The sequence below is a fragment of the Motacilla alba genome, chromosome 2 (assembly GCF_015832195.1).
Source record: "Motacilla alba alba isolate MOTALB_02 chromosome 2, Motacilla_alba_V1.0_pri, whole genome shotgun sequence".
NCBI lineage: Eukaryota > Metazoa > Chordata > Aves > Passeriformes > Motacillidae > Motacilla > Motacilla alba.
The window spans coordinates 112,050,604-112,073,583 of NC_052017.1; the positions used below are offsets into that span (position 1 = coordinate 112,050,604).

The 22,980-nt window shown below is 37.0% G+C and overlaps 1 protein-coding gene across 4 annotated transcripts in view; it reads right to left on the reverse strand.

Moving 5' to 3' along the window:
* Positions 1 to 3,541: 3,541 nt before the first annotated feature.
* Positions 3,542 to 22,980, reverse strand: part of ALKAL1 (ALK and LTK ligand 1) — a 40,799-nt gene continuing 21,360 nt past the window's right edge. For 3 of the 4 annotated variants that reach the window (XM_038129351.1, XM_038129353.1, XM_038129352.1), the window contains exons 3-6: positions 17,599 to 17,652; positions 13,736 to 13,816; positions 11,439 to 11,515; positions 3,542 to 8,571 (exon numbers count right to left, since the gene is read on the reverse strand). In XM_038129351.1, the coding sequence (XP_037985279.1) occupies positions 11,451 to 11,515; positions 13,736 to 13,816; positions 17,599 to 17,652 (200 nt within the window). In that variant the 3' untranslated portion in view covers positions 3,542 to 8,571; positions 11,439 to 11,450. The remainder of the gene's footprint in view (positions 8,572 to 11,438; positions 11,516 to 13,735; positions 13,817 to 17,598; positions 17,653 to 22,980) is intronic. The other variant, XM_038129354.1, reaches the window with a different exon arrangement.

Consider the following 22,980-nt stretch of genomic DNA (forward strand, 5'->3'; position numbering starts at 1 on the left):
ACATATTCAAGTTTACTCTGGGAGGTGGTAAAAAGGTAGAGACTATAATTCTTAGCAAAGGCTACAGCCACAGAAGCACTGTGATGCTTAAAACCAGAATACACTTTCCAAGACACATGGGATCAGAATATCTTCATTAAAACCTGTGCTGTTACTGGTTTTGCTATGCCCATGTGAGTCTCAACATCTTCTTCCCATTCTCCAGTTCCCCTCTTACATATGATTAGATGTCAAAACATAAAACAAATTAATCTAACTTTTATCAGTGGAGTGCTAAATCTTACAGAGTGTGAATCAAGTCTCAAGGTCACCTCCAAGACTTTTTCTAACCACTGCATTACTTTAGTTAACAAGTGACAGGAATTCTATTTAGGAATGACAGATTTACTGTACAGACAGCTTCTTCTAGTGGAAGTTTTCACTAGATTTCATCTTCTTGGAGATATTTTGCAAATATCATGTTGCCAGTTATTATTAGACCTTATGTTAATTTAAAAATAAAAATTCCACTTGACAAAAATATTATCGTGCATGTGCTTCCTTTGGCTCAAATCTATCAATCATCATGATGAAGTAGACATAAGTTATGAGATTTCCATGGAGGAAAGAGTACTGGACCAGTGGGAGAATGTTATAACCCAGCTGTAGCAATAATTCCAAGCAGCTTTTAGACAGTGAAGTCTCAATAAACTTAAACACTTGTTTAAGCCAGATTTATTGAAGCAGCTTCACATAATATGGTTCTGGTTTAGGGTTTTCTATTCTGGGCAGAGCACCAACTGGAAAGAAGCCTTGGAATATGCACTCCCTAGTCCACCAGAGAGTCCTCTGAAAACATCATATACCTTTTTCTCTGCTCTTCTCTGTCCTCCCATCACATGTATTACTAATATTAAATTATAAGATAGTTCACTATCCTATGATGAAGAAGCAAAATTAAAGCAAACCAAAAGGATTGTGTTTTTTTCACCAAAAAAGGATGCATGTTACTAAGCTTACACCTGAGACAGCAGGTTTTTGACAGTTCCCATGTGGGAATTTGCCATTGCCTGGGATATCTCTGAAAGCTTGTAGTGTTGCTTATTTCACTTTTTTGTTGTTTCTATTTTTTTTTTTTTTGATAAGGAAAAAGATAAGTACGCTTTAAATTTTCTATTTGCATACTTCATGATACATTGTGTCTCTTTTTCATCTTATCTTGAACTCCCTCTCATTTGAAGTATAATTTGCTCTGTATTTCTCCCTCCAGAATGGCTTTTATTTAGATTTTTTACTTTAGTTATTTCCAGGTGCTATTTTCATTTGCATGATCACTTTTTCATGGGTTTCTTTCCTCCTTCCAGACTTACTCAGAGGAGTTTTTCCATTGGTATCTATTTCATTTCTGTTTACAAATTTAAAGGCATATAATATAATTTTGGGAGTTCTAACAATCATTCCTTCCTTTCAAACATAAGCCAGTCTGGAATTCATCTCTATTCTTTCCAATAATAATTTATACACATGAGAACAAAGATTACTTTTCTTGCAAAGCACATTAGTCTTCACCATGCTGTGGGGTCTTTGGGATCTCTTCGAGTCTAACAAGATTCTAGTTCAATTCTGGTCTAATAAACTAAAATCAATGCCTGAAATATCTTGCTTTGTATTGTGCTACTAAGTCTCCAAGTTTTCTGCTGCTTCTTCAAAAACTAGTATTGTGATGAAAAGATACAGTGTGACCTGATCAGTGTTTCTTATTATTTGGTGTGGATGAAAAGTAAAACTGGAAAGAAAACTCTTTCACTGTCTCTATAATTGATGCCATAAAGTCTTAAAGAGAAATGACTGAAAAAAAAGCCTCAATCCAAAGCCTTCTCTAAGCAAAGCAGTGACAATGACTCTGACACTCTCCATTAGATTTGCATTGGGCTTGGGAAGCTGCTATCTATCCTGACCTGAGGATATCAGACAGTGGAGAACAAGGCAGTTTCCTCAGAACTCTGACACTCAGTTTGGTGTCAGCCTTCAGCCATGAGACTGTATGGATTGACTACAAGAATTCAAGCAGTATCATGGATACACTTATTTCATTTGGGAAACTGCAATATAACTCTATAAACTGACAAAATCCAGTCTCACCGAGAGCAATTCAGCCCCAGAACAACTTAAAAACACATTCCTGTTGTTCATGTGAGAACTAAATATAAGCTGGTAGTTTATGTGCTGTGGTCAGTCTGCTGTGTTCCCTGGGTCTGCATGTGACTGGGCATGTTCAAACCTCTAGGGTTCAGAAGCAGCCTTTTTATACTTAGTTTCTCTCTTTATTTACAGGTTATCACCTGTAAATAAACCATGAACCTGGTTAATGTGCCCTGAAAGCTGTACAGTTCATGTAAGAGAGGAACAAGTTATTCTCAGGGTATGGGAAAGATGAAGGAATTCTTCAGGAGCAGGTAACATTTAAGACCCTCTTACCCCAACTTGCAAACTTCAGTTTCTGATGTCATCAGTGTCATTTATTGCTTTTCTTTGGGGTATATGAATGGGACAGACCTCTTAGGTTGCAGAAATAGCCTATTAGATGAAGGCATCTTTTAATTACCATAATTTAATAAACATAATTCAGTCCCCTAATAAAAAAAGTGAAAAACTGCCATTAAAAGACTCTCTCCGAATGTGACAGTGAAATTATCCAGGGCTTTATACTTTCAAAACATCGTCCTGACCTTTGTCCACAGTCAGCTCCTATGGAGTACATCTTCATATAGACTTTTCAGACAGAGAATGACACCAAGGAATCAGTGATTGACACTCTAAGGGTAAGGCAGTAAGGATGTGATGATCATGTGAGAAGAAATTATTCCCATTGAAAGCCCTAAATAGCTCAAGTTCACAGAAGTTTAGAGACACAAAAACTTTAAGGGGCATTTCCATTTAGCACTACCTAAGCACTCAAAGTTGCATTCAGGAATGTGTGAGTTATATAGATCCTCATATCTTCCAGTTGAAGCAGGGAGAACATGGTAAGGGAGGGGCATATTTACTGGGAGAAGCAGGGTTCAAAATTGAAAAGAAAGGAAAGGAAAGGCTGCAGTTTGTTTGCTTTCTTAGATCTCTCATGACCAAATGCAAAATATTCCCTCTATTTTGTAGAATTTCTCTCTAAAGAAGCACAATCAAAAAGTGATCAATTTTAAGTACTTTGGTAGATGATGACAAGTTACTTTGGGTACCCAAGATGAAAGCTTATCTGTAAAATATTCCTACCAGAACTTAAGATACTGAGTGACAGGAAAACAATGTAAACAATAAATTTGACCTGGATAATCACAAAGCAATGCATATGAGAAAAGTCATATTGCATTTTATGTACAGATATAATGATGGGCTTCAAGCTTCAAGTTTTCTGAGATATGGAAGTGAAATATTTCCATGAAAATATAAATTCATTGATCAGCTCAAACTAAAGTGAATGTTACTACAAAAGAAATATCAGTTATACAAATTGGAAATATTTAATTTATATACTATTTATACAATCAGTTCTAACAGAGGCAAATGGCATAAATGGAGTTCATATTGCAGAGAACAGAAGACTACTGCAAAATGTGCTTTATAAGTAGAAGTGCATGACCATCAGTGAAGATTTCAAATAAAGATAACAGTTTTGTTTGTAGTAAATGAATAAATAATTATTCCTTGAACTGGTTGCTTCATACATAAAATGTAAAAATTACCTTATTCAATGTAAAAATGGACAGCAATTCTAATTACAAGACTACTTTTTTAAGAAATAAAGGCAGGAACAAAAATTTTTAATACTGCAAGTAAGCAAACGAATCAACTACTAAAGCAAGGGGCAGAATTACTGCACTTGCATAGAAGTACAGGAGTGATAAGTCAAATGAGCACCAAAGCTAAATTAATTAGACTCATTACATTGTAGAGTGTAATTACATTAATAACATTCTGCATGGATAGTAAAGTGATGCTAGTATGGTTGAAAAAAATACTCATCGTTGAGTCTAAAAGCAAAAACCATGCTATAAAATGGTATAAATTTGTCTGTCTGAAAATATTCAAGAATTATCATCTTACAGTGAAGCTACATGAAGGCTTTGTAGATTATTTGCACCATGCTCTTTCTTTGGTGGACTTTTAATGATTATAGCTTCTTTTTTTTTTTTTTTTTTTTTATATCTGTCTGTGAGCCAGGATAAGGTTTTCATATTTGTAGAGACAGTGAGGAGGTTAAGACTAGGTGGCAAGTTCAGCTATTGTATGGTTGATGGGGGAGGAAAGAAATTAAATCTAGACCAGCAGCAAATATTAGCCTAGGGAATTCAAACCCATACTCCAGAGTACAAAGTGCTGCCTACCCTCACTTTTTATTTGTACCTCTCCTTTGCTTCTCCATAGCTATCTTTCCCAGCTCAAGTCCAGTGCAGGTAGGTCCTGATAATGGGATGGTGAGAGCAGTGGGGCATATTACAGGCAAACACTTCCTTTCCCAGCATGGCAGCTACTCATCCTGGTCTTCTGCACTGACCAGTTGTCACAGGTCAGAGCCTCTCATGCCAAACCATCTTGTGCTGGATAACTCTGACAGGTCGGTAAGCAGCATCTTTATTTCTGCTGACCAGTACAAGCTACTTGCTACCCAGGTGAATCAGAGATCCCATGGTGGACAAGGAGAATCAGGTGGGATAAAAAGAATGTCTGTGAAGTGCTGGTTTCTTTGGTCATATTGAAATAATTAGGATTTCTACATCTCCCATGCCAGGTGTATTTATCTATCTAATGTCCCAACTTCACCCATTTCCTCCTGCAGCTGCAAACCAACATAACCATTAATAAACTCTTTTATATATGATCTGAACATATATTCATTTTGCTGTTTTACATCTCAGTTACTCTCCCAACACTTTTGCTGGTCTTCACAATAGGTGACCAGTGCATGTGTCCAAGGTGAACCTTGCAGTTAAACATTTCCACATTTTTGCTTAATCTCATTTTTGGTTTCTTCCATGGTATAATTTTCTTTTTAAAACTAATGTCTCATTCTATGTTAAGATTTCAGTTTCTAACACTTTACAAGATGTTCATACCATCACTTATTTCCTGTGTGGGAAATGCTGGGTTCCTATGTGCAGCATTGGGGTTTTCTAATTTTTTTTAGAAAAGCCCCTCTACAATGAGAACCCTCATCACAGGAAGAGCTCCTTATAAAACTCTGCTTGACTGTCTTGCCCTCTGCTGTCAAATCTCCAAGTGATGCACTTAGACAGCTGACAATGGAGTTGCTTTCCACCTCACCGATCAAGAAAAGTTCGTTGTTTTCATGTACACTTTCCTCACACTGTTTTACTCTGTGGCTTTAACCTGTCTGAGATGAGAATTAGATCTCTGTCCTGCATTTGTATAGCACTCAAAGCACAGACTAGGAAAAATTTACAGTCTTGTGATAAAAAATTAAGATGATCTCAGCAATGAAGACAAAACTCAACTTTGGGTTGTAGCCTCCATTGACACAGATCCAGGTTAAATTGCTGTTGGCCTTATGCTGTTGGCTGTTGGCCTTCTCTCTACAATATGTCAGATGAAAATAGTATTTGCCGACAGTGGTTTTCTTTAGTAATTCAAAAGTCTGGAGCAACAAACAATTTTCAACAATGAAGTTGTCTGAAAAAGGTGAACAGTTTAGTAGAGCAAAAAATTGGGTTGAGGCACTACAGTAGATGCTGGCCCTATCTCTATCCAATATTCTCCACTAGGATAAAAATTAGACAAAAAATTTTGAGAATGCAAGAACAACACAGTAATGGGAAAAGCCATTATCAGAAGTATTTCTGAAGCCAAAATATTTTTTATTTAATTGCATGAGAAAAAAATAAAAGAAGATCTGAAAAGAAGATCTGAAAAAAGAAGATCATGTGAAAACATGACAAAACTGCAATTTACTTGAGTGCATCATCTCCTCTCAGCTTCTATGGCATTTGCTTCTTTACTGTGTTTCCAAAAACCACCCTCTAGACTTAATTTCTAAAATGTAGGACCATTAACAGATCTTATAACTTGCGTTTCAGGTTAAACAGGAAAGTTACTGTGTTGTGCTACTTCATGATTTTTCTGCTACTAACTTTTGCATCCTGGTATCTTTAGCATCCCTGCATCTACTCCATCATGATGAAGTATAGTGATAAACTAATGTGTAGAGGGATGGTTTGAAAAAAGTTGGGTGCATTTCCAGCTACTTAGAGCACACTGAGCATCAAAAAGGGACCAAAGAAAAAGAAAGGATTCATGACACAAATGTCTCAAAGAATAATTTTTTTCCAGAAAAAAAAAATAAATCTAAGCCATTTGACTTCTGGAAAAAAAATGTGGGATTTTATCACTTTAATAATTTCATTATTTCTTTTTTTCCCTCACAAATATTTTAACTTGTCATACTAATCTCTGTTTTGCAAATTTGTAACATCTGTGGATCTTCTTTAAGATAGGGACTTGATCACTTTTCAACTCAATAGAAGGAAGATTTCTTTATTTTTTTCAAAGGTGAAGCTCTTGATTTAGCACATTAGATTTGAGCTCAAAAATTGTATTAAATAACCCAAATTAGGTCTTGTCATTGGAATTTAGATATCACAAAAAGTAATTTTCAGAAAAAAAACCCCAAAAATACTTGAATTCTTTCCAGTCCCTTGAGGAAAGAAAGGACAAACTTTTTTCAGACTGAGAATCTAGCAAGCCAGAGTGGAAAAATCAAAGTAGGACTAAAGACAAATGCTTTTCTTGGAGACTGATTGTCTGTTCTGAGCCTCATCCTTTGTCCTCCACTGAAGTGTTTTGGCCAACAATCCTTCTATGAAGTATGTTACCCACAGAGATCCAAAGACATCCTTCTCACCATTCAAATCACTGGGATTTTCAGTATGAATATTGCTTTCAAAAATGAATTATAAGGAGACTTGAAAACTTTGCTTTTACCAAAAAAACATGATTGCAGAAAGTTAGAAAACCAATCCAGTTAATCACAAAGAGCACAGGACAACTTCCTAGCTGGGACTACAGATGGAGTAAGTGCTTCTAAAAGTTGTGGGTTGGACTGCTTAGAGCATCACAGGACACTGCACAGCTTCGGTGCAGTAATACACTGAACAAATTGAAAGAAGGAAGAAAACCCCTTTGGATAACAAGGCAACTCTTTGCTATTTGATGAGGAATCCCAGGGCAAAGTTTCCCTGCTATTCTGTAGTGGGGAAAGTGCTGGGCATAGAAGCTAAGAGGCTCATTAAACCCACAGTGAGGGAAAGGTTAGAGATAATATTTAATCTGAAGGGATTATCTTGAATGGTCAGTTAATCTCAAGAATTGTGATTTGAGCATAGTAATCAATGTGTGCTGTCAATTACTCTGGATCTGACTGTAAAACCTCCACAGGATACTAGGTTCTTTGTAAAGCAATCACATGAGCTTGCAATAAAAGAGATGAGGTAGCAAATGGATAGCAAATGTGACCGATACAATTAGATTTTAAATAAAAAATATGTAGCAGTTTTACCCTGGAGTCTTCCCAAATATTTAAGACTGATATATCACCAGCAAAATTCATTCATTATACCCTTTGGATTTGTGGTATTATACTTTAAAGCATTTTTGTCCTGTTAGACTTTTTTATTACCCTCTTTGCACACTTGTAGATGTTTTCTGTTGTTCACACTAGGTACATGATGCATTTTTGTTCACACCTGATTCAACTGAAGAATAAATGACTTAAAAAAAATTACCTCATGAAAATGAAATGCTGTAAAATACTAAACCCACAAGTTTGAAGTTCTTAGTGGAGGATTATTTCAAGTTCATGAGTAGATTAAATATATATTAAATAAGTGACCTCTTAATATACTTAAATAACCCCTCCTGTAAAATAGTTTATTTTTATGTTCTTTATTCCACCAAAACTGCATTGCAGTTTTCCAGTCTTTATATTTACATTATTTGCAACTCTTTCCATAAGTGCCAGTACAAATGTAACTGATGAAAATCCAGAATAGTCGTACAAATGTTCCTGAAAGCAAGGTGCACTTCTGAGCAAATTTTTTTCTGATGCACAATAATATATATGTATATATTAACAAAGCTTCATAATATAAAATATCTTCCATGGCAAGTAAAACTTCCCCACTTACAGCTTATTCAGATTTCAGTTACACAGACTTCTGCATTTCAAGTTAGTGCAAATAATGAGAGTAAGAGCCTGAGCAGAACAATGTAAATACAACGGAACAAGAGAAACAGCAAAATTTTACCAACTCCCTGCATACGGTTATAACATTTAATCAGTATATCATTAGTATTCTTCATATACAATGTATTTAAATAATTGGCTTGTCTGAACTATAGGCAACAAATTTACAAAATAAAATAATGTTTCACACAATTATGGAATGTCGGACAAATATATGAAAATAAAATGCATCTAGTAACAAAACATTGTAAATCAAAAAGATAAAAGATGTCTTCTCCATTTTTGAAGATTTCAAGGCACTTTCTTGGCAAATCAGAATTCTCTCCTTGGTAGAAAGTCTGCAAGAGAAAAGGACATGCTAGTTTCAAACCAGAGAAGCAGACTGCTTAGCAAAATTCTGTTCATAAACCACAGTTTCCTGTGGATTGCATAAATCATAAGATTAACTTCAAATGCCAGTAGGTCTTGCCCTCCTGTGAACACTAATGAGTTTTGCCGGGGCAAATCCTGAGTGTCAGTGCCAAGAGGTTTAACACACAGAGGTCTGCCCTGCTGCACCTTGCGGGGAAGCTCCCCATGCACATAGCCACGTGCAGTTCTACATTCTGGGTTTCATCAAATGCTTTCCTTCCATTTGCAGGGATCTGACTCAGGAGCTGAAAACAAACCCACCCAAGCCTCTAAGAGCTGTAAGGGCAGCATGTGCCCGGTATCCCAACCCCGGAGCCATCCCAGCGGCTGCCCGGGGTGCGGCGCCTCTCCATGGTGCTGAAACATCCCCCCCACGTCTTGCGCGACCAGATCCCGCAAGCAGACGGCTGGCTTTACCCAAGCAAATGTTCATTTCGAGGAGGAAAAGACCACGTCTTCTCTGTATAGCCGGATAGTTACAGATGAGGAAGGAAAATATTTGCATAATAGCACTGCAGCTCTTTTTTTAATGAGGGAAAGGCAGCCTATTTTAGTACTGGCAGGAAAAGGCTGAAAAATAGCTGTCATTTGAAGTGAGAGAGCCTCCTTCTTCAAGGCAACCAAGAACCTCCACGATCCGTCAGATGTTAAAGTGAAGACAAATTTTCTTGCAGGCAACAGGATCTATGGCCATGTCCTCTCTACTCTAGTGTGAGGGTCGTGAGGAAAATAGATCCCTTGTGCCAAAAGATGAAGTAGAAGCAATCAGAGAATCATGTTAGAAATGCAATGTCATTGAGGGATGAATGTAAGCAACTCCTTTGTTGCATTCGCTACTAACAGGGAAGAGAGAGCAAGTCCTGCCACTCTTCACCCTTCTCAAGAAAGTGTTTCCATTCCAAGAATCAGTGGATGTGAGTAAACATGAAGATCTGAGGATGTCTTATTTATGATGGAAACTATCTGTACTGTACTATCCACTGATGGAAACTATCCACTGCACTTAGTGGAGGAATGGGCTGAGGGAGCACAGAGACAGCTGGGAAACACTCAGACCATGGCTCTACTTTTTCCTATAATGTTTTCTCTATTTTTAACAAAGTAGAGAGAAAGCCAGCCTAGATACAACTTTAACGAGCTGCTAGCAATGCTTGCCATTTAAAACCTTTCTTCCCTATTTTTCATGTATTTGAATGTATTTTTGGCAGGCAAATTAAAACACCTGGCTTTGCAAATCATAGCAACTTTTGATCCTTTTGTGTTTTAAAGATGGAAATAGGATGAGATAGATGCTTCAGTACTGTGGATATGTAGGCAGATCTTTGACTCATTCTCTTAAAAGAAAAAGAAAAAAAAAGTTTTGGAGCGCCAGAAATCTCTCTGAAAGCCCTAATACATGAATCCAGAGATGTAAATGAATACAGATAAAGGAAAAACAGAGACTAAAAAGGTAAAACTGCAGAAAGTAAGAGAGTGGTGAGATAACTGAACAAGCTGAGATTTAAAAGAGGATACTAAAACACAAGCAGGCATTTAAGTACCCTCCCAATTTTTTATTTATATTTTTTTTAATAGGGGATTCAGAAAAGGCTTCCTGCCTGGAGTCATGAAAAGGAGGCACAGGCAAAGTAATGAGATGCCTAGTCAGTCTCTGGTTTGCTGTCCTTGGTATATTTAAAACCATCTGCAACACCTGGAAATCAAGAGGCCAAAGAGACTGAAAATTGTTAAGAAGAAAGAGAAAGAAATTATGTCATTTCTTCTCAGAACTGAAATATTGCGATATTCTTTGAAGCACAGCCACCAAATGGATCCCACCTCCACTGAGAAATCAAATCAGCTAACACTGACTCATATCCTACTCTTCTTTTCTTATTCTTGATTAGTATGAATTGAAGACTTGATGCAGGAAGAAGTGACATACACAACTCCCCCAAGCTCCAAGCTTGCAGTATTTGTCAGAAGGGGGTGGAAAAGGAAAGGCAAGGAAACCATCTTTAAAGAAATTTAACTAAATAAAATTCACTGAACTTATACATTTTAGTGGTTAATAATAACAACCAGTGTGTGTATTTACAATAAAACTTTGAAAGTATAACCATCTTATTATTATTCAAACAACAGAAGAAAACAACTCGCTTGGAGATGTTACTTTTATCAGTGACAATGCTGTGTAATTAACATTTGACATGCTATTCATAAAAAAGAATGGACTGGTTTCTTCCTCAGACTACTTAGCGAAACCTTTAGCTTTCCACATCCTTATGTTCAGTTCCCTTCCATCACCATTAATTGGTTATTAACTTTTCAGAAATTCTCAGAGGACAATATGGGAACGAAAAGGGGTCCCAGAAATGAATTAAGTGACAGGTGATCTATGAAGATTGCATTGGTAGACCTGAGACCAAGACATTCTGTTTCTTCCATGGATTAACAACAAAGTCTTCTGCAGAACGACCTGAAATAAATGTGCTGATGATATCCTTGGGCATTTTTCTTTCACCAAGCAGACTCCTTCTTGAAATGTTGAACATTAAGAGGCCACCCAGTGCATAGCTATGGGCTGCAGTGCCACAAGTGACTTATAGGAAATTACACTGGGTCTTGTCAGAGGTATTTGTGCTTCTATGTATTTCCAGGAGGAGCCAGTCAGTTCTGCAACGCCAAAGCTGCATGTTGATACACTCTGATAATTCCAGATTTTTTATGCACACCTGATAACAACGTATAAGTGTGAAGTAAACCACTAGACCATTCAACAAATAAGAAAATGAGTGGGGAAAATGATACTTACATAGCAAACATCCTAGGACTGTGTACACAAAGGGCTCATTGCTAATCTCGTTAGCAATCTTGCACACCTTTTGTAATCTATAAAACAGAATTACCCACAGCAATAATGAATCTCAGTTGCCAGATACCCTCAAAAAACTGCATAAAATTAAATGTAAAGTTTGTACTTGAATTTCAGACACTCTACATGGTGAAACTGTTATCTGATGGAAATTCATGAAAATATGTGTGCAAGATGCAGTATTAGATTGTACCTTAGCATAATCAGTGCTCTAGAGGAAAAGTACAAGTGATGGAAGGAATTAAATTTCTACCAGGAAGTTTTCTACTGGGATGTGGAAGATCAGGAATTTAACTGGGAGGCTATTGTAACTATCACTATAATATAGTCAGAAGTCAGGTTATTTCAAACATTTTATTGTTCCATTTATTATTAATATTGATTTAATTCCTTATTTTTCACATTTAAGTACATCTCCTAATCATCAGACTAAAGATACTATCCTCCCACTTCCAATCCCCCTTGTTGTGTGTCCTTGGTTCAAATGACCTCTTGGTTCAAATGGACCCTGAGTCACTACTGCCATCCTTTCTGATATTTGCTAACAAGAAACACATGGGTGCTTCACTTGCTTGATAAGTATTTTAATAAAACTTAATATAAATTGTGCCAAACAGCAGAAAGTGATTGCTATCTGGGTTTCAGTTCCTCAAAAAATATTTGTACAATGTATAACCATGTCAGAAGGAGAGGAAATAACTCATCTTCAGACATCCCGTGATGACTAAGGTGTCCCTAACAGAAAATATCAAACCCCTCTAAAGACACAGGGAAAGATCTTGGCTATGATCAGCCTGAGTGATAGATAAGGTAGAGACAAATTTGAAGATTTATCTCTCCTTTATAGAACAGAACATTTCAGATGAATGTACCTCATTGTCTGCTTTGGGTTTACTTGATACAAGGGGGAACAAAAACTCTGCTGTGGTTTAAATCACTCTTTTTATCGTTACAATTTCTTTGATAGTTGAACTGAAAAATAAGTTTTTCACTCCATTCAAATTCACAGTCTTGTTTTTAATTTTAAGAAAAGATATTTAATTTGAAGAAAAAATATACTACTCTTTTTCTGGAGAAATAAAGTGAAACAGTCTTACATAAGAGTCCAAATAACATTCACACGCTCTGGATCCATGTATCAAGGCATACAACATGCAACATGGTATTTTTGTTGCACAGCATGTAATAGAAATATGCCTTGTCTACTCCTGTGTCTGCTTAGAAAGCTGCATTTGAGAATCTTTTGAGGATCAGCCATGGATTCCTACTTTCCAGCTTCTGATAAGCATAAAGGCAAATGGAGATGAGGGTTGCTCCATCCCCTTTCAAACACTAAATCCTCTGATGTGCTGAGCTATGGTGAGAGAGCATCTCAGCTGCTCACAAACAGTGCTTCTAAGTGATGCAGCCAGAAAGCGCCATTGTTTTGTCATGTTAAATCCTGAAAAGTTTCCAAAGCACCAAACTTTGCCCACAGTTTGTGCTTACACATCCCTAATGAGATTCACCTTCTCTAATTAAAACACACTGCATATTCTTTCCACTGACTTTAATTGAATTGTCCATTGCACTGGAGAATGTTGAAGTAACTTCTATTTAAGGAATTTCCATTTTGGTTCGGGGTTTTTGTTCGCTGTTTTATCCATTTCATCCAAGAACACTTCTATTTTTCAGTGTCTCTGACAAAACTATATTCAGGCTGTGTTAAAGCAAAGCTTCTGCAGTCTTAGGGAGGAAGGTTGCTTGATGAGAACTGAAAGTATGAACAACAGAATGATGAATCAAATGATTTTATGTTGTTTAAAAATGGGCATATAATAGAAAATTATACTCACAAGCTGAAATATACTAAACCCCAAAGATATAACTCTACTATTAAGCATTAATAGAAGGTAAAGAATGATTCAGATTTTATCTTGCACAAGTAAAGCTGAAGAGAGCAAGAAGAATATGATTTCACATCTGCCCTCTGCATAACAGTGCCCTACTGATTTTTTTCAGTGTAGTTTTCATTTCATATATTTCAGCATCACTTTGAAGGAACTCCATGATGTTCAGCTGACAGCAAGAGCATTACTAGAAAATCTTGATAGGTTGGAAGATCTTGATGTGTCTTTTAATGTAGTGCTAAAGAGCAACTGTTAAAAAACGACCAGGACACGAAACACTTAATAGAAAAAGTGTGTTGCTTTCAAGCAAGTATCACAGCTAGCATTAAAAAGTACTTTGCTACTTACAGGTTGGTGTTGAGCAGTCCCTTGTGTTGTGATACAGTCGATGAAAGTGCTTGCTACACTCTGAGGAAAACGTGACTGGCCCTGTTTGAAAGTAAGGAGGAGTTAACAACATGCTCTCAGTGTCACTTCTCTGCAGCTTCAATGGATGACAACAACACATAGCATTAAGTTCATTTTTTCCTTGGCTAAAACTGAATTTAGTCTATTACTATACCTTAAACAAATATGAGGCATCACAAGTATAACAATGCTAGTGAAATAACAGAAAGAAATTCTGTTGCTGTGCCTTTATGCTCACGATATAGAAAACAGAAAAATGACACGTTGAAATGATGGGCTGGTTTAGCCTTGAAATTCCAGTAATTCAAAATTAGCAGAATAATTTCTTATATGGTGAAAAATAGAATGACAATTACAATAGAATTTAGTTTGTTCAATAGTTGCTCAATAGATGGAACAATGCACCTGGACTGAGGATACAATTTGTAAAGATAAATAAAAGCAACATTTTAAGAAAATATGAGTTTCTAACCCCTGGAAAGATGAAGTACTTTCACATACTAATGCTTTTAATTCTCACATAGATGGTTTATAAAATTCTTAATATACAGTGTGGGTGTTGAGGGGAAAAAAATGACAGCTGAATAATATCTAGGAACCTGATCTCCTGTTAAAATAATCCTGGTAAAAAAGCATACAATGTGCAGAATGCAGGATATGTTTCATCTTTGGCAAGGCAAATCCCTGCATGTCCAGGATGTGCTGCTCTCTTCTTTGGATATACAGTGCCATCTGCTTACATTAAAATTTGATATAAAAAGTGTCCCTGCTTATGGCCAGGGTGCTGGAACTAGATGATCTTTAAGGTTCCTTACAACCCAAACTATTCTATGGGTCCACTTTTCTATAAAACACGGCTTAACTGTAACAAGTTGCCAAAGACTCCTTCCAAAATTGCTGATGGCCCCAGAAAGTGTTACTGATGACATTCAAGTTGAAAAGGAGAGCAAAAATGTAATGTTTGCATCCTGTAACCTGCTTAGCAAGACTGTCACTGACAGCTGGGGATGAGTATCCCGTGGTTTGGATGGAAAACGTTGACATAAACTGATGTTAAGTGAATAAGGCTAAATTTAAATGTAAATTTAGTACAAGTAGGAACCCTGAATAAGAATATCTTGCTTTGAGCAATGCTACAAAATGATTCACATGAAGCAGACTTTGTTGGCCAACTTTCCTTTCAGGGGAAATCAGGAAGCATTTCTGGAAAAAAAAAATGTTTCATAACTTGAAGATGGTTTATGGGCCTGGTAAAATATATCAAGCTAATTCTCTCTGGATAGTGAAGCCAAACTGCCATGAGCTCCAGAGAAGATTCCTCTCTATGACAGTGAACATACTTGAAGATTAGATTTATTTTATAGTAGTACATGGATTTCAGTAGATTTTTCAGCAATAAATAAGCTTTTCAACAAACTGGAAGAGCAGCCTTTGCAAGTCTGAATTGGAATATTGTTGCCATTTTTTTTTTAATCTGAGTGAGTAATTAGGCTCAAGGAAAAATATGTAATTTGAAATTATCCAGCATGTATGGAGACAACACTGGCTTTTGACACTAAATAAATTCCATGTCCCTTCAGATAATATATGGTTTTCTAGCTGTCTTCCCTGTCATCAAAAATAGGCTGTTAATTTTATTGTGCCTTACAAAACACTCTGTGTCAGCTGGCTTTCCAAGCTAAATTGATAGATTACTTTATGACTCACAAGATTATTTATGATTTTTCCTATAGTCAAGGACTGTTACATATGGTTCTTATTTGGCTTTAAAATGTGTCTATTATTCCTGGCATATGAGAAGTGTGCCATAATTTTTTTAACCCTGAAACTGTAAAAATAATGTACTATAAAGATAATGCTGATTTCAGCTTCTCTTTTTTTTTCCTTCTTCATAACTTCATTAGTTTACGATGTCCTAATTCTTGAACTAGTAAAGATTGTAATCAAACAGCTTAATTAATGAAGGCTGCTAGAAGATTATGATTGGAACAGAATAAAAAACCCAAAGTTCCACTGTATTTTAAGAAAAAGCCTATGGATTATAGGATCTAGTAAAGCTATGAAAAATAAAATAAAATATAAAGCAACAACAGGCAGAAAACTCCATCCTTGAAAACCTTAAGATTTATTTTTTTAAAAAAAATGAAAGAAAGAGAGGAAGAGAGAGAGAGAGAAAGAGAGAAAAATAGATAGATAGATAGATAGATAGATAGATAGACAGATAAGAAAAGAAAGAAAAGGAAAGAAAAAAAATGAAAGAAACTAACTGTAGGCAGAAATTCTTAGCAACAAATAAACTTTCAGTATTTTTGAATGGTCTTGCTTTCTCATTCATTCCAGCTAATCTTACTCAAGTAATTTCAGCAATTTTGATGGCAACAAAACTAAATTCATGCAGAAAAGGACTACTAATTTAATTAATGGGTCCAGAGACAGGCCTTCAAGCATTTTTTTTCTCTTTTTCTTTTCTATGATTTACCACTCTCACAAAAAATTCTGTAAAACTCATGGCTGCTTTTCCCTGGTTTTGAGTAATGAAACTCAATCTGTATTCATTACTTAGCTTCCCCAGATTCTTATGTTGAGCTTTTTATGGTAGCTGAGGAGTTTCCAAAGCTAAAAATGAAAAGGAAATGGATTAAGTACTAACATAAACAAATCTCTCTTGTCTGTCCTTCCCAGGAGAGGAATATTCAGTGTTGCTCTGTCATGTAGCATGGCATAGTTTGAAGCTCCGTGTTAATTTCTTTCTCATATGAACTGGAAATGATCAGGTTCACAATTACTCTTGTTTACTGCAAGGGTGAAGGGCCAGCCGGCTCTGGCACATTTCCTGTAGATTCTGTTGGGTTGCAGTGAGCCATTGGCAGAAAGATCCTTAAAGTTGTGCTTATCCCAAGGTTTGGAATACACTTCCCCCATGCAAAAGAGACAACAAATACCTTCCTTTCTTGTCAAGCCCTGCCTGAAATTTCCAGCAAAGAGGAAATGCACAATTATTTCCAATTCTCTTTTTCATGCTCCAATGTCCAACTATTTCTCTAGCTTTTAGCTTCAATACTTCAAATAACCCTGAAAATCACCACGAGATTTGCAGTGTCATACTTTGAGACCTTCACTTTTCTGAGTTACAGAAAACTGGAACTGGAGAGCAAAGAACCAGTGCAAACACCTTGTCATTGGCAACTTGTATTGCATATATTCTGAGGGTACTATATTTTTCTCAGTAGTTACAATACAGTCCCAAAGTTGAGTGCATTATACAGATCCTCAGTTTTCAAGCACTTGGTTGTAATCTTCATCAACTTTCATACTTGAAACAGCAAGTTATTCTTATTTTTCATTTACACTAATTTAATTCTTCCTTGTTCTATCTGTCTCCACTCTTAAAATAAGTATCCGCATGTAGACATCATGAGACAGATGCAAAAAATCTTCCCTGATTTGGTAAAAGCTTACTTGGCCACAAAGGCCTGCTTCTTAGAAATATGTGCAGTCCAATGAGAAGTTCTAAAATTAGGTGAATGTGGAAATAAATATGCAAAGCACAATAGGAGGATAAAATTTAAACAATGACTTTTAAATAATGTTTTAGCTTACCACATTTTGAAAGTTATTTTAGACTAGATAGTTCAGTTGATTATTCAATAAAACTAGAATTCTTCAAAACTTTCTAGTTCTAAAATATGCACATTTAACTTCAGAAATGTTAATTTGGTGTTGAGCCTCAAAAAAATTAGTTGTGTGACATTTGTAGCTACACAAAATATGCACATGTGGGAAAACACAAGCAGCTGCCTTACCTGTAAAATGTTTTATGAACTTGTCTTTTAGACTGGAATCTCTTGGAAAAATTTCTGAGGAGAGAAGAAAAAAAATTACATTTATGTAGCCTAGGAACTACAATAAAAGCTCTGAAAGCTTAATGTGCCAAGATGTCTGATGTACAGAGACCAAATAGATTCCCAAATTAACTATAAAATTGATCTTCATAGTTGTGGGGGTGTGGGCATGTAAACAATATTGTGAAGTATTTCAGGTAATTCCCAGATGAATACTAAATGGTCATCCTACGACACACAATCATTTTCTGGCACTAATTTCTGCACATCTTAGGTCTGAGTGGGGCTGGAAGCATAAAAAGACTGAAAATAATATAAATATAAATTATCATACTTACAAGTATGTAAGTACCTGAAGAAATTATGTAAAATACTTAGATAAGTACAAACTAAATATTACTTTTTGGATTTTAAAAGAACAAGTACCTGAAGAGAAAATTCTCCTACAAATCACCTAAAAAAGACATGGGCCATGCACATTTTTATTACAATATTACTAAAAAAATGGTCTTCCTCTCCTGTGAAAAGTGCTGTGAAATTTAAAACATTCCCTTTCCATTTATGGCATTTTTTCACAGAAAGTACAAGAGAGTAGAAGCCTCGGAACACACAAAAGAATCACAAAGAACAGAAAATGGAAATAACACCAAAAAAAGATAAACTGCCTTTTTCTTTTTTTCCCCTCTTTTTTTTTCAATGGGATGCTGTCTCTGGCTGACAGAAACTTTTGATGCAAGTAAATACCCTCAGAAGCAGTACACCACCCCCCAGTATCGTGAATTTTCCACTGAAAAAACTATATAAAAATTTTTGGATACCTGCAGTTATTACTGGAGACAGTAACAAGCTGCCTGTTCTGTCAAATTCAGGGAACCTTCCCTGGCAGTTAGACAAGGAATATTGCTAACTTGCAGGATTGGGACCTGCAGTTAAATACATTTACTCACTAAAAATATTTCCTTACATCTAAAGTAATTTTAAATCTTTGTATTCTCCTACATATTTTTTTCCCAATTCCCAATCTGAGTTAGCTCAGAAGAGAGCTAGTTTCCTTTCATACTACAGGAAGATGTTGGTTATCTGCCAAGTCAAATTCTTACCACTGGCTTTAGGCAGTTTCTCAGAGGTCACATGGGTGTATTTTTAGGCTGGGATTTTAAGATAAAATGCCCAAGTCTTACCGCAACTCATCAAGGTTAGAAAACCTACTTTACTTAAGATTCCTTAAATATATCAGTTTGAACTAATTTATTTTCTCATTGCAAAAGAACTGCTACCACTTCTTCAATAAACTTAGAATTTTACTGATAAGAAATGTCAGGTAGTTTAAAATTATACAGAATGAAGATAAAAAGGCAAAATAGGGAAACAATAGCTGTGAGTTTTGAGTGAGATGCCTCAAGTGGACAAGTACTGATGAATAATCACTGCCTGGTGAGGGACAGGCTAGGAACTCACCGTTCTTGCTCTGACAAAGAGCATTTAAATACAGACATTTGCAAAGTACATGGATTTCCCTGTGGGAAGAGTAGCTGCTTTTTGCCCCATAAAATTCTCTATTTGCCCCATAAAATTCTTTAGGAAAAGTCTGTATACAGCCAAAACCCCAGCTCTAGATGGCCAGAAGGTGAAACAGGAGGCCAGATTGATGCTCTGTCAAGGAGCTGCGCACTGCAAGTATAAAATTGCAGCTGTAGCTGTGTTGGTAAGCCTGAGAAGGAACACTGCAGAGTCTGCTTTCCACGAGTAACAACACTGGCCCAGGGTTCACACCAGCCTGCCCCAACAGGGAAATCTAGGTCAGTTGTGTGTTGAAAAGCAGCCGAGTGCGCTGCCTGCGTGCCGGCTGCTCCCCTGCTGCGGCTGCTGTCCCTCCGGGCAGCAATCAGCTTTTCAACATGTGCCCATGGTTCAGCTTCCTTTGCTTAATAGCACAGTGCATGTGCTGGGTAAAACAAAATCACTGAGCCCCCAGCCCGGCACAAAAACAACCTTAGCTCATTTGTATGAGAATCACAGGCAGCACAGGTTACTGGAACGCCTCTGGCTCTAATGGCAGGGGCAACTCCCCCTGAACTATGAATTGCCCAGCACAAGCACAGCCATTTTCTCCCCTCTTCCAGCCGCGTAGCCAAGCCCTTCTGCCTGTACACAACTGCGAGTCTGAGGTCTCAAAGGACTTAGCATTTCAATCAAACTAATGAACATCTTCTTTGAATAGACCATGTGTCACTGACTCCTGATCACACTACAGCCAGAAGCAGGATATCAAGTCCATACATACTTCTGACAAGCTCTTCTATAAACCAGTGAAAAATCATCATGAAAAAGCCCCTGAACTAGCTTTTTCTGGCTTCTAAGTTCTTAGCTGCTCCAGTCATATTTTATACGTTATCTATCACCTATTAAGGTGTCCATTTTCACAACAAATGCTCAAATCCTCACAATGCAAGTTAAATTCCTTTAACATACCAATTTCACAAAAGAAAAGCAGAAGCGTAAATATAATTAGATAGATTGGTGAAGTATTACTAAAATAAAAATGCTTCAAAGTCACACTGGGAAAAACTGAAAAAGAAACAGGAAAATGAAAAAAATAAAATGTTTTAAGCGTGAAACCCACATAAATGGGAAATATTGAGTGGAGAAAGCTTACTCAATCCACTCTTGCCTCAAGACCATATCACACAAACTATTAAAACACAGCCAGTATATATCCTACGGGATATATATAGATATATATATATATATATATCCTATAAATATATATCCTATATCCTATATATATATATATATCCCATATATATCCTATATACTATGGGATATAGTAACATTGGTTTTAATCAGCTGGTAGAATTTTTAGACTGTGGCATTCTTGTGCCCAGGCTTAAAAAGTCTGCACTGCTCACCAGAGAGTACATCTGGGTTAAAAGGCACTTGAGCTGTTGACTCTGTGCTCCTTTTGGGCATAATCTCAGTTTATAATCATAAATAACATTAGTTCTAGGATTTGTTTCTTATTTACATTAGGACTTTGATGCTTATCCTTAGATAGTTACTCATCTAGGGCAAAATATTGCCTGTCCTTCCACAGACACCACTGGCCATGGGCAACTATTAAATGGTGCTAAGATGGATTTGCTATTGGCTCTTCTGTCCAAAATAGCAGAAATATTTATGGTAAACTCTAGGGACAAGACAAATTTTGAGGGTTTTCCAGCTCTGCTTCACAGACAGAATGGTTAAGATTATATTGCAAAGTTAGTTCTAAACCAATCCATACTGTTAGTTCTATCAAGCTATGACATTTCAGAGATCTCATGGCTTTAGATAGGAGGTGAATAGATCTGCTTGAGTTTTATCCCAGCTGGGATAAATGTGATGAGGGGGAGAGCTAGCCAGGTCCAAGCTAGGAATCAGTAAGCAACACCTGATCCAGCTCTCCTCTCTCAAATTTTGTTATAAACTTTCCAAAGTAGATTCAACCACTGCTGTAAAGCTAATTCCCCAGAAGATTTTTCTTTCAGTTGTTATTCAGCACTCAGCAGCTGACAGGAATATTTAATTTTTCACTGATTTGGGTGAAATTAAAAAAAAAAACCAAACTCTGAGATTAAATAAACTGAAGCCTGGTCTCAGGTTTGTCCTCAGAATGCAACTTAAGACGTAGTTGCTCCACCTACAATGGGTCTTTTCACCTTTCTACACCTTCAGTTTCTCTGTGTTTTGTCTCTTCAGACTGCAAAGCTGTGACAGCACATGCTGATTTTTACCCTGTGTTTGCACTGTCTCCTGTATCATGTCACCATAATTGTGCCAGGAACATTCATATCCTAATGGAGTATAAGTAAAAAGAACTGTCATCACAGCCCTGAAAGAAGCCAACTCCACACAACAGTTTTTTGACTTGGAACACAAAACCTCCACATCCTCAGGTAGAAAAAAATCAAGATCTCCATTTGTTTATGCTCCCAACAGACTACCTTTGTATCTTTTTAGTTTATTCAGAGATATAGTGTCAATTGGACAGAAAAAGTGCTCCACTGGTCAAGGCTGGACCAATCAGAAATGGTTATTTGTGATAACATGTTTAAGAAGAAAATAAAAAGGTATTGTGCAGATGTAACTACAGCCAGAGAAGAGCAGATTGAGAACATTGAGAGGAACAACTCTGCAGACACCAAGGTCAGTGGAGAAGGAGGAGGAAGGGGAGAAGGTGCTCCATTGTGCTTGAGCTGAGATTGCTCTGCAGCTGGTGGTGCAGACCATGGTGAGGCAGCCATGCCCCTGCAGCCCATGGAAGTCCAGGGGGATGCAGAGATCCACCTGCAGCCCCTGAAGGAACCCCACACCAGAGCAGGTGGATGCCTGAGAGGAAGCTGTGAACCTGTAGTAGGCCCATAACAGAGCAGAGCCCTGGCAAAGATCTGCAGACCCATGGAGGGAGAAGCCCACACTAGAGCAGGTTTCCTGGTAGGACTTGAGACCCATGGGGATCAGCCTGTCCTTGAAGGACTGCACCCCATGAAAGAGTGGCCCACATAGCAGCAGTTTGTAGAGGACTGTTCCCCGTGGCATGGGCTCCAGTTGGAGAAGTTCATGAAGAATTGTCTCCCGTGGGAGGGATACCATGCTGGAACAGCAGCAGAACTGGCATGCAGTGAACAGACCTAACATCCATTCCCTGTCTTCCTCTGCCACTGAGGGGGAAGAGGTAGAGCTGAGAAGAAATGAGGGGTGGGGGAAGGTGTTTATAAGGCCTTATATTACTTCTCATTATCCTGCTCTGATTTTGTAAGTAGTACATTCAATTAGTATCTCTAATTCCAGCCTGTTTTGCCCATAACAGTATTTGGTGATAGATCTCTCCAGGTCTTTAACTCATGAACCTTCATTATATTTTCTTTCCCCTGTCCAGTTGCATAGGGGAGTGATAGAGTGGCATTTGTGGGTGTCTGGCATGCAGCTAGAGTCAATCTACTACAGTTATGCATTTTCTTGTTTCTGTCTGTGAAATGGCAGAAGAAAACTGTCAGCAGTAAGATGCAGCTGACTCTTCTATTATAAACCCAGATGCAGGCTTCCAAAACGTTTTGGCATGAAAATAACATGTGGATTTTGTTGTTTTTTTTTTTTTGTTTTGCTTTGTTTTCTAGAAAGAACATTTCATGTCATTAAACTGCTTACAACACAGTATGTTTTAGCAGAGTTTTAAATAAATGTGACATTTTAAAGGACAAGACTCTCCAAAGTTTCAACTTGTACAAAGGCTATATTGGTTCATAGTATACAAATAAATCTTGCAATGGTTGAAATATCATGCTCCCAAAAATATTGGAACAC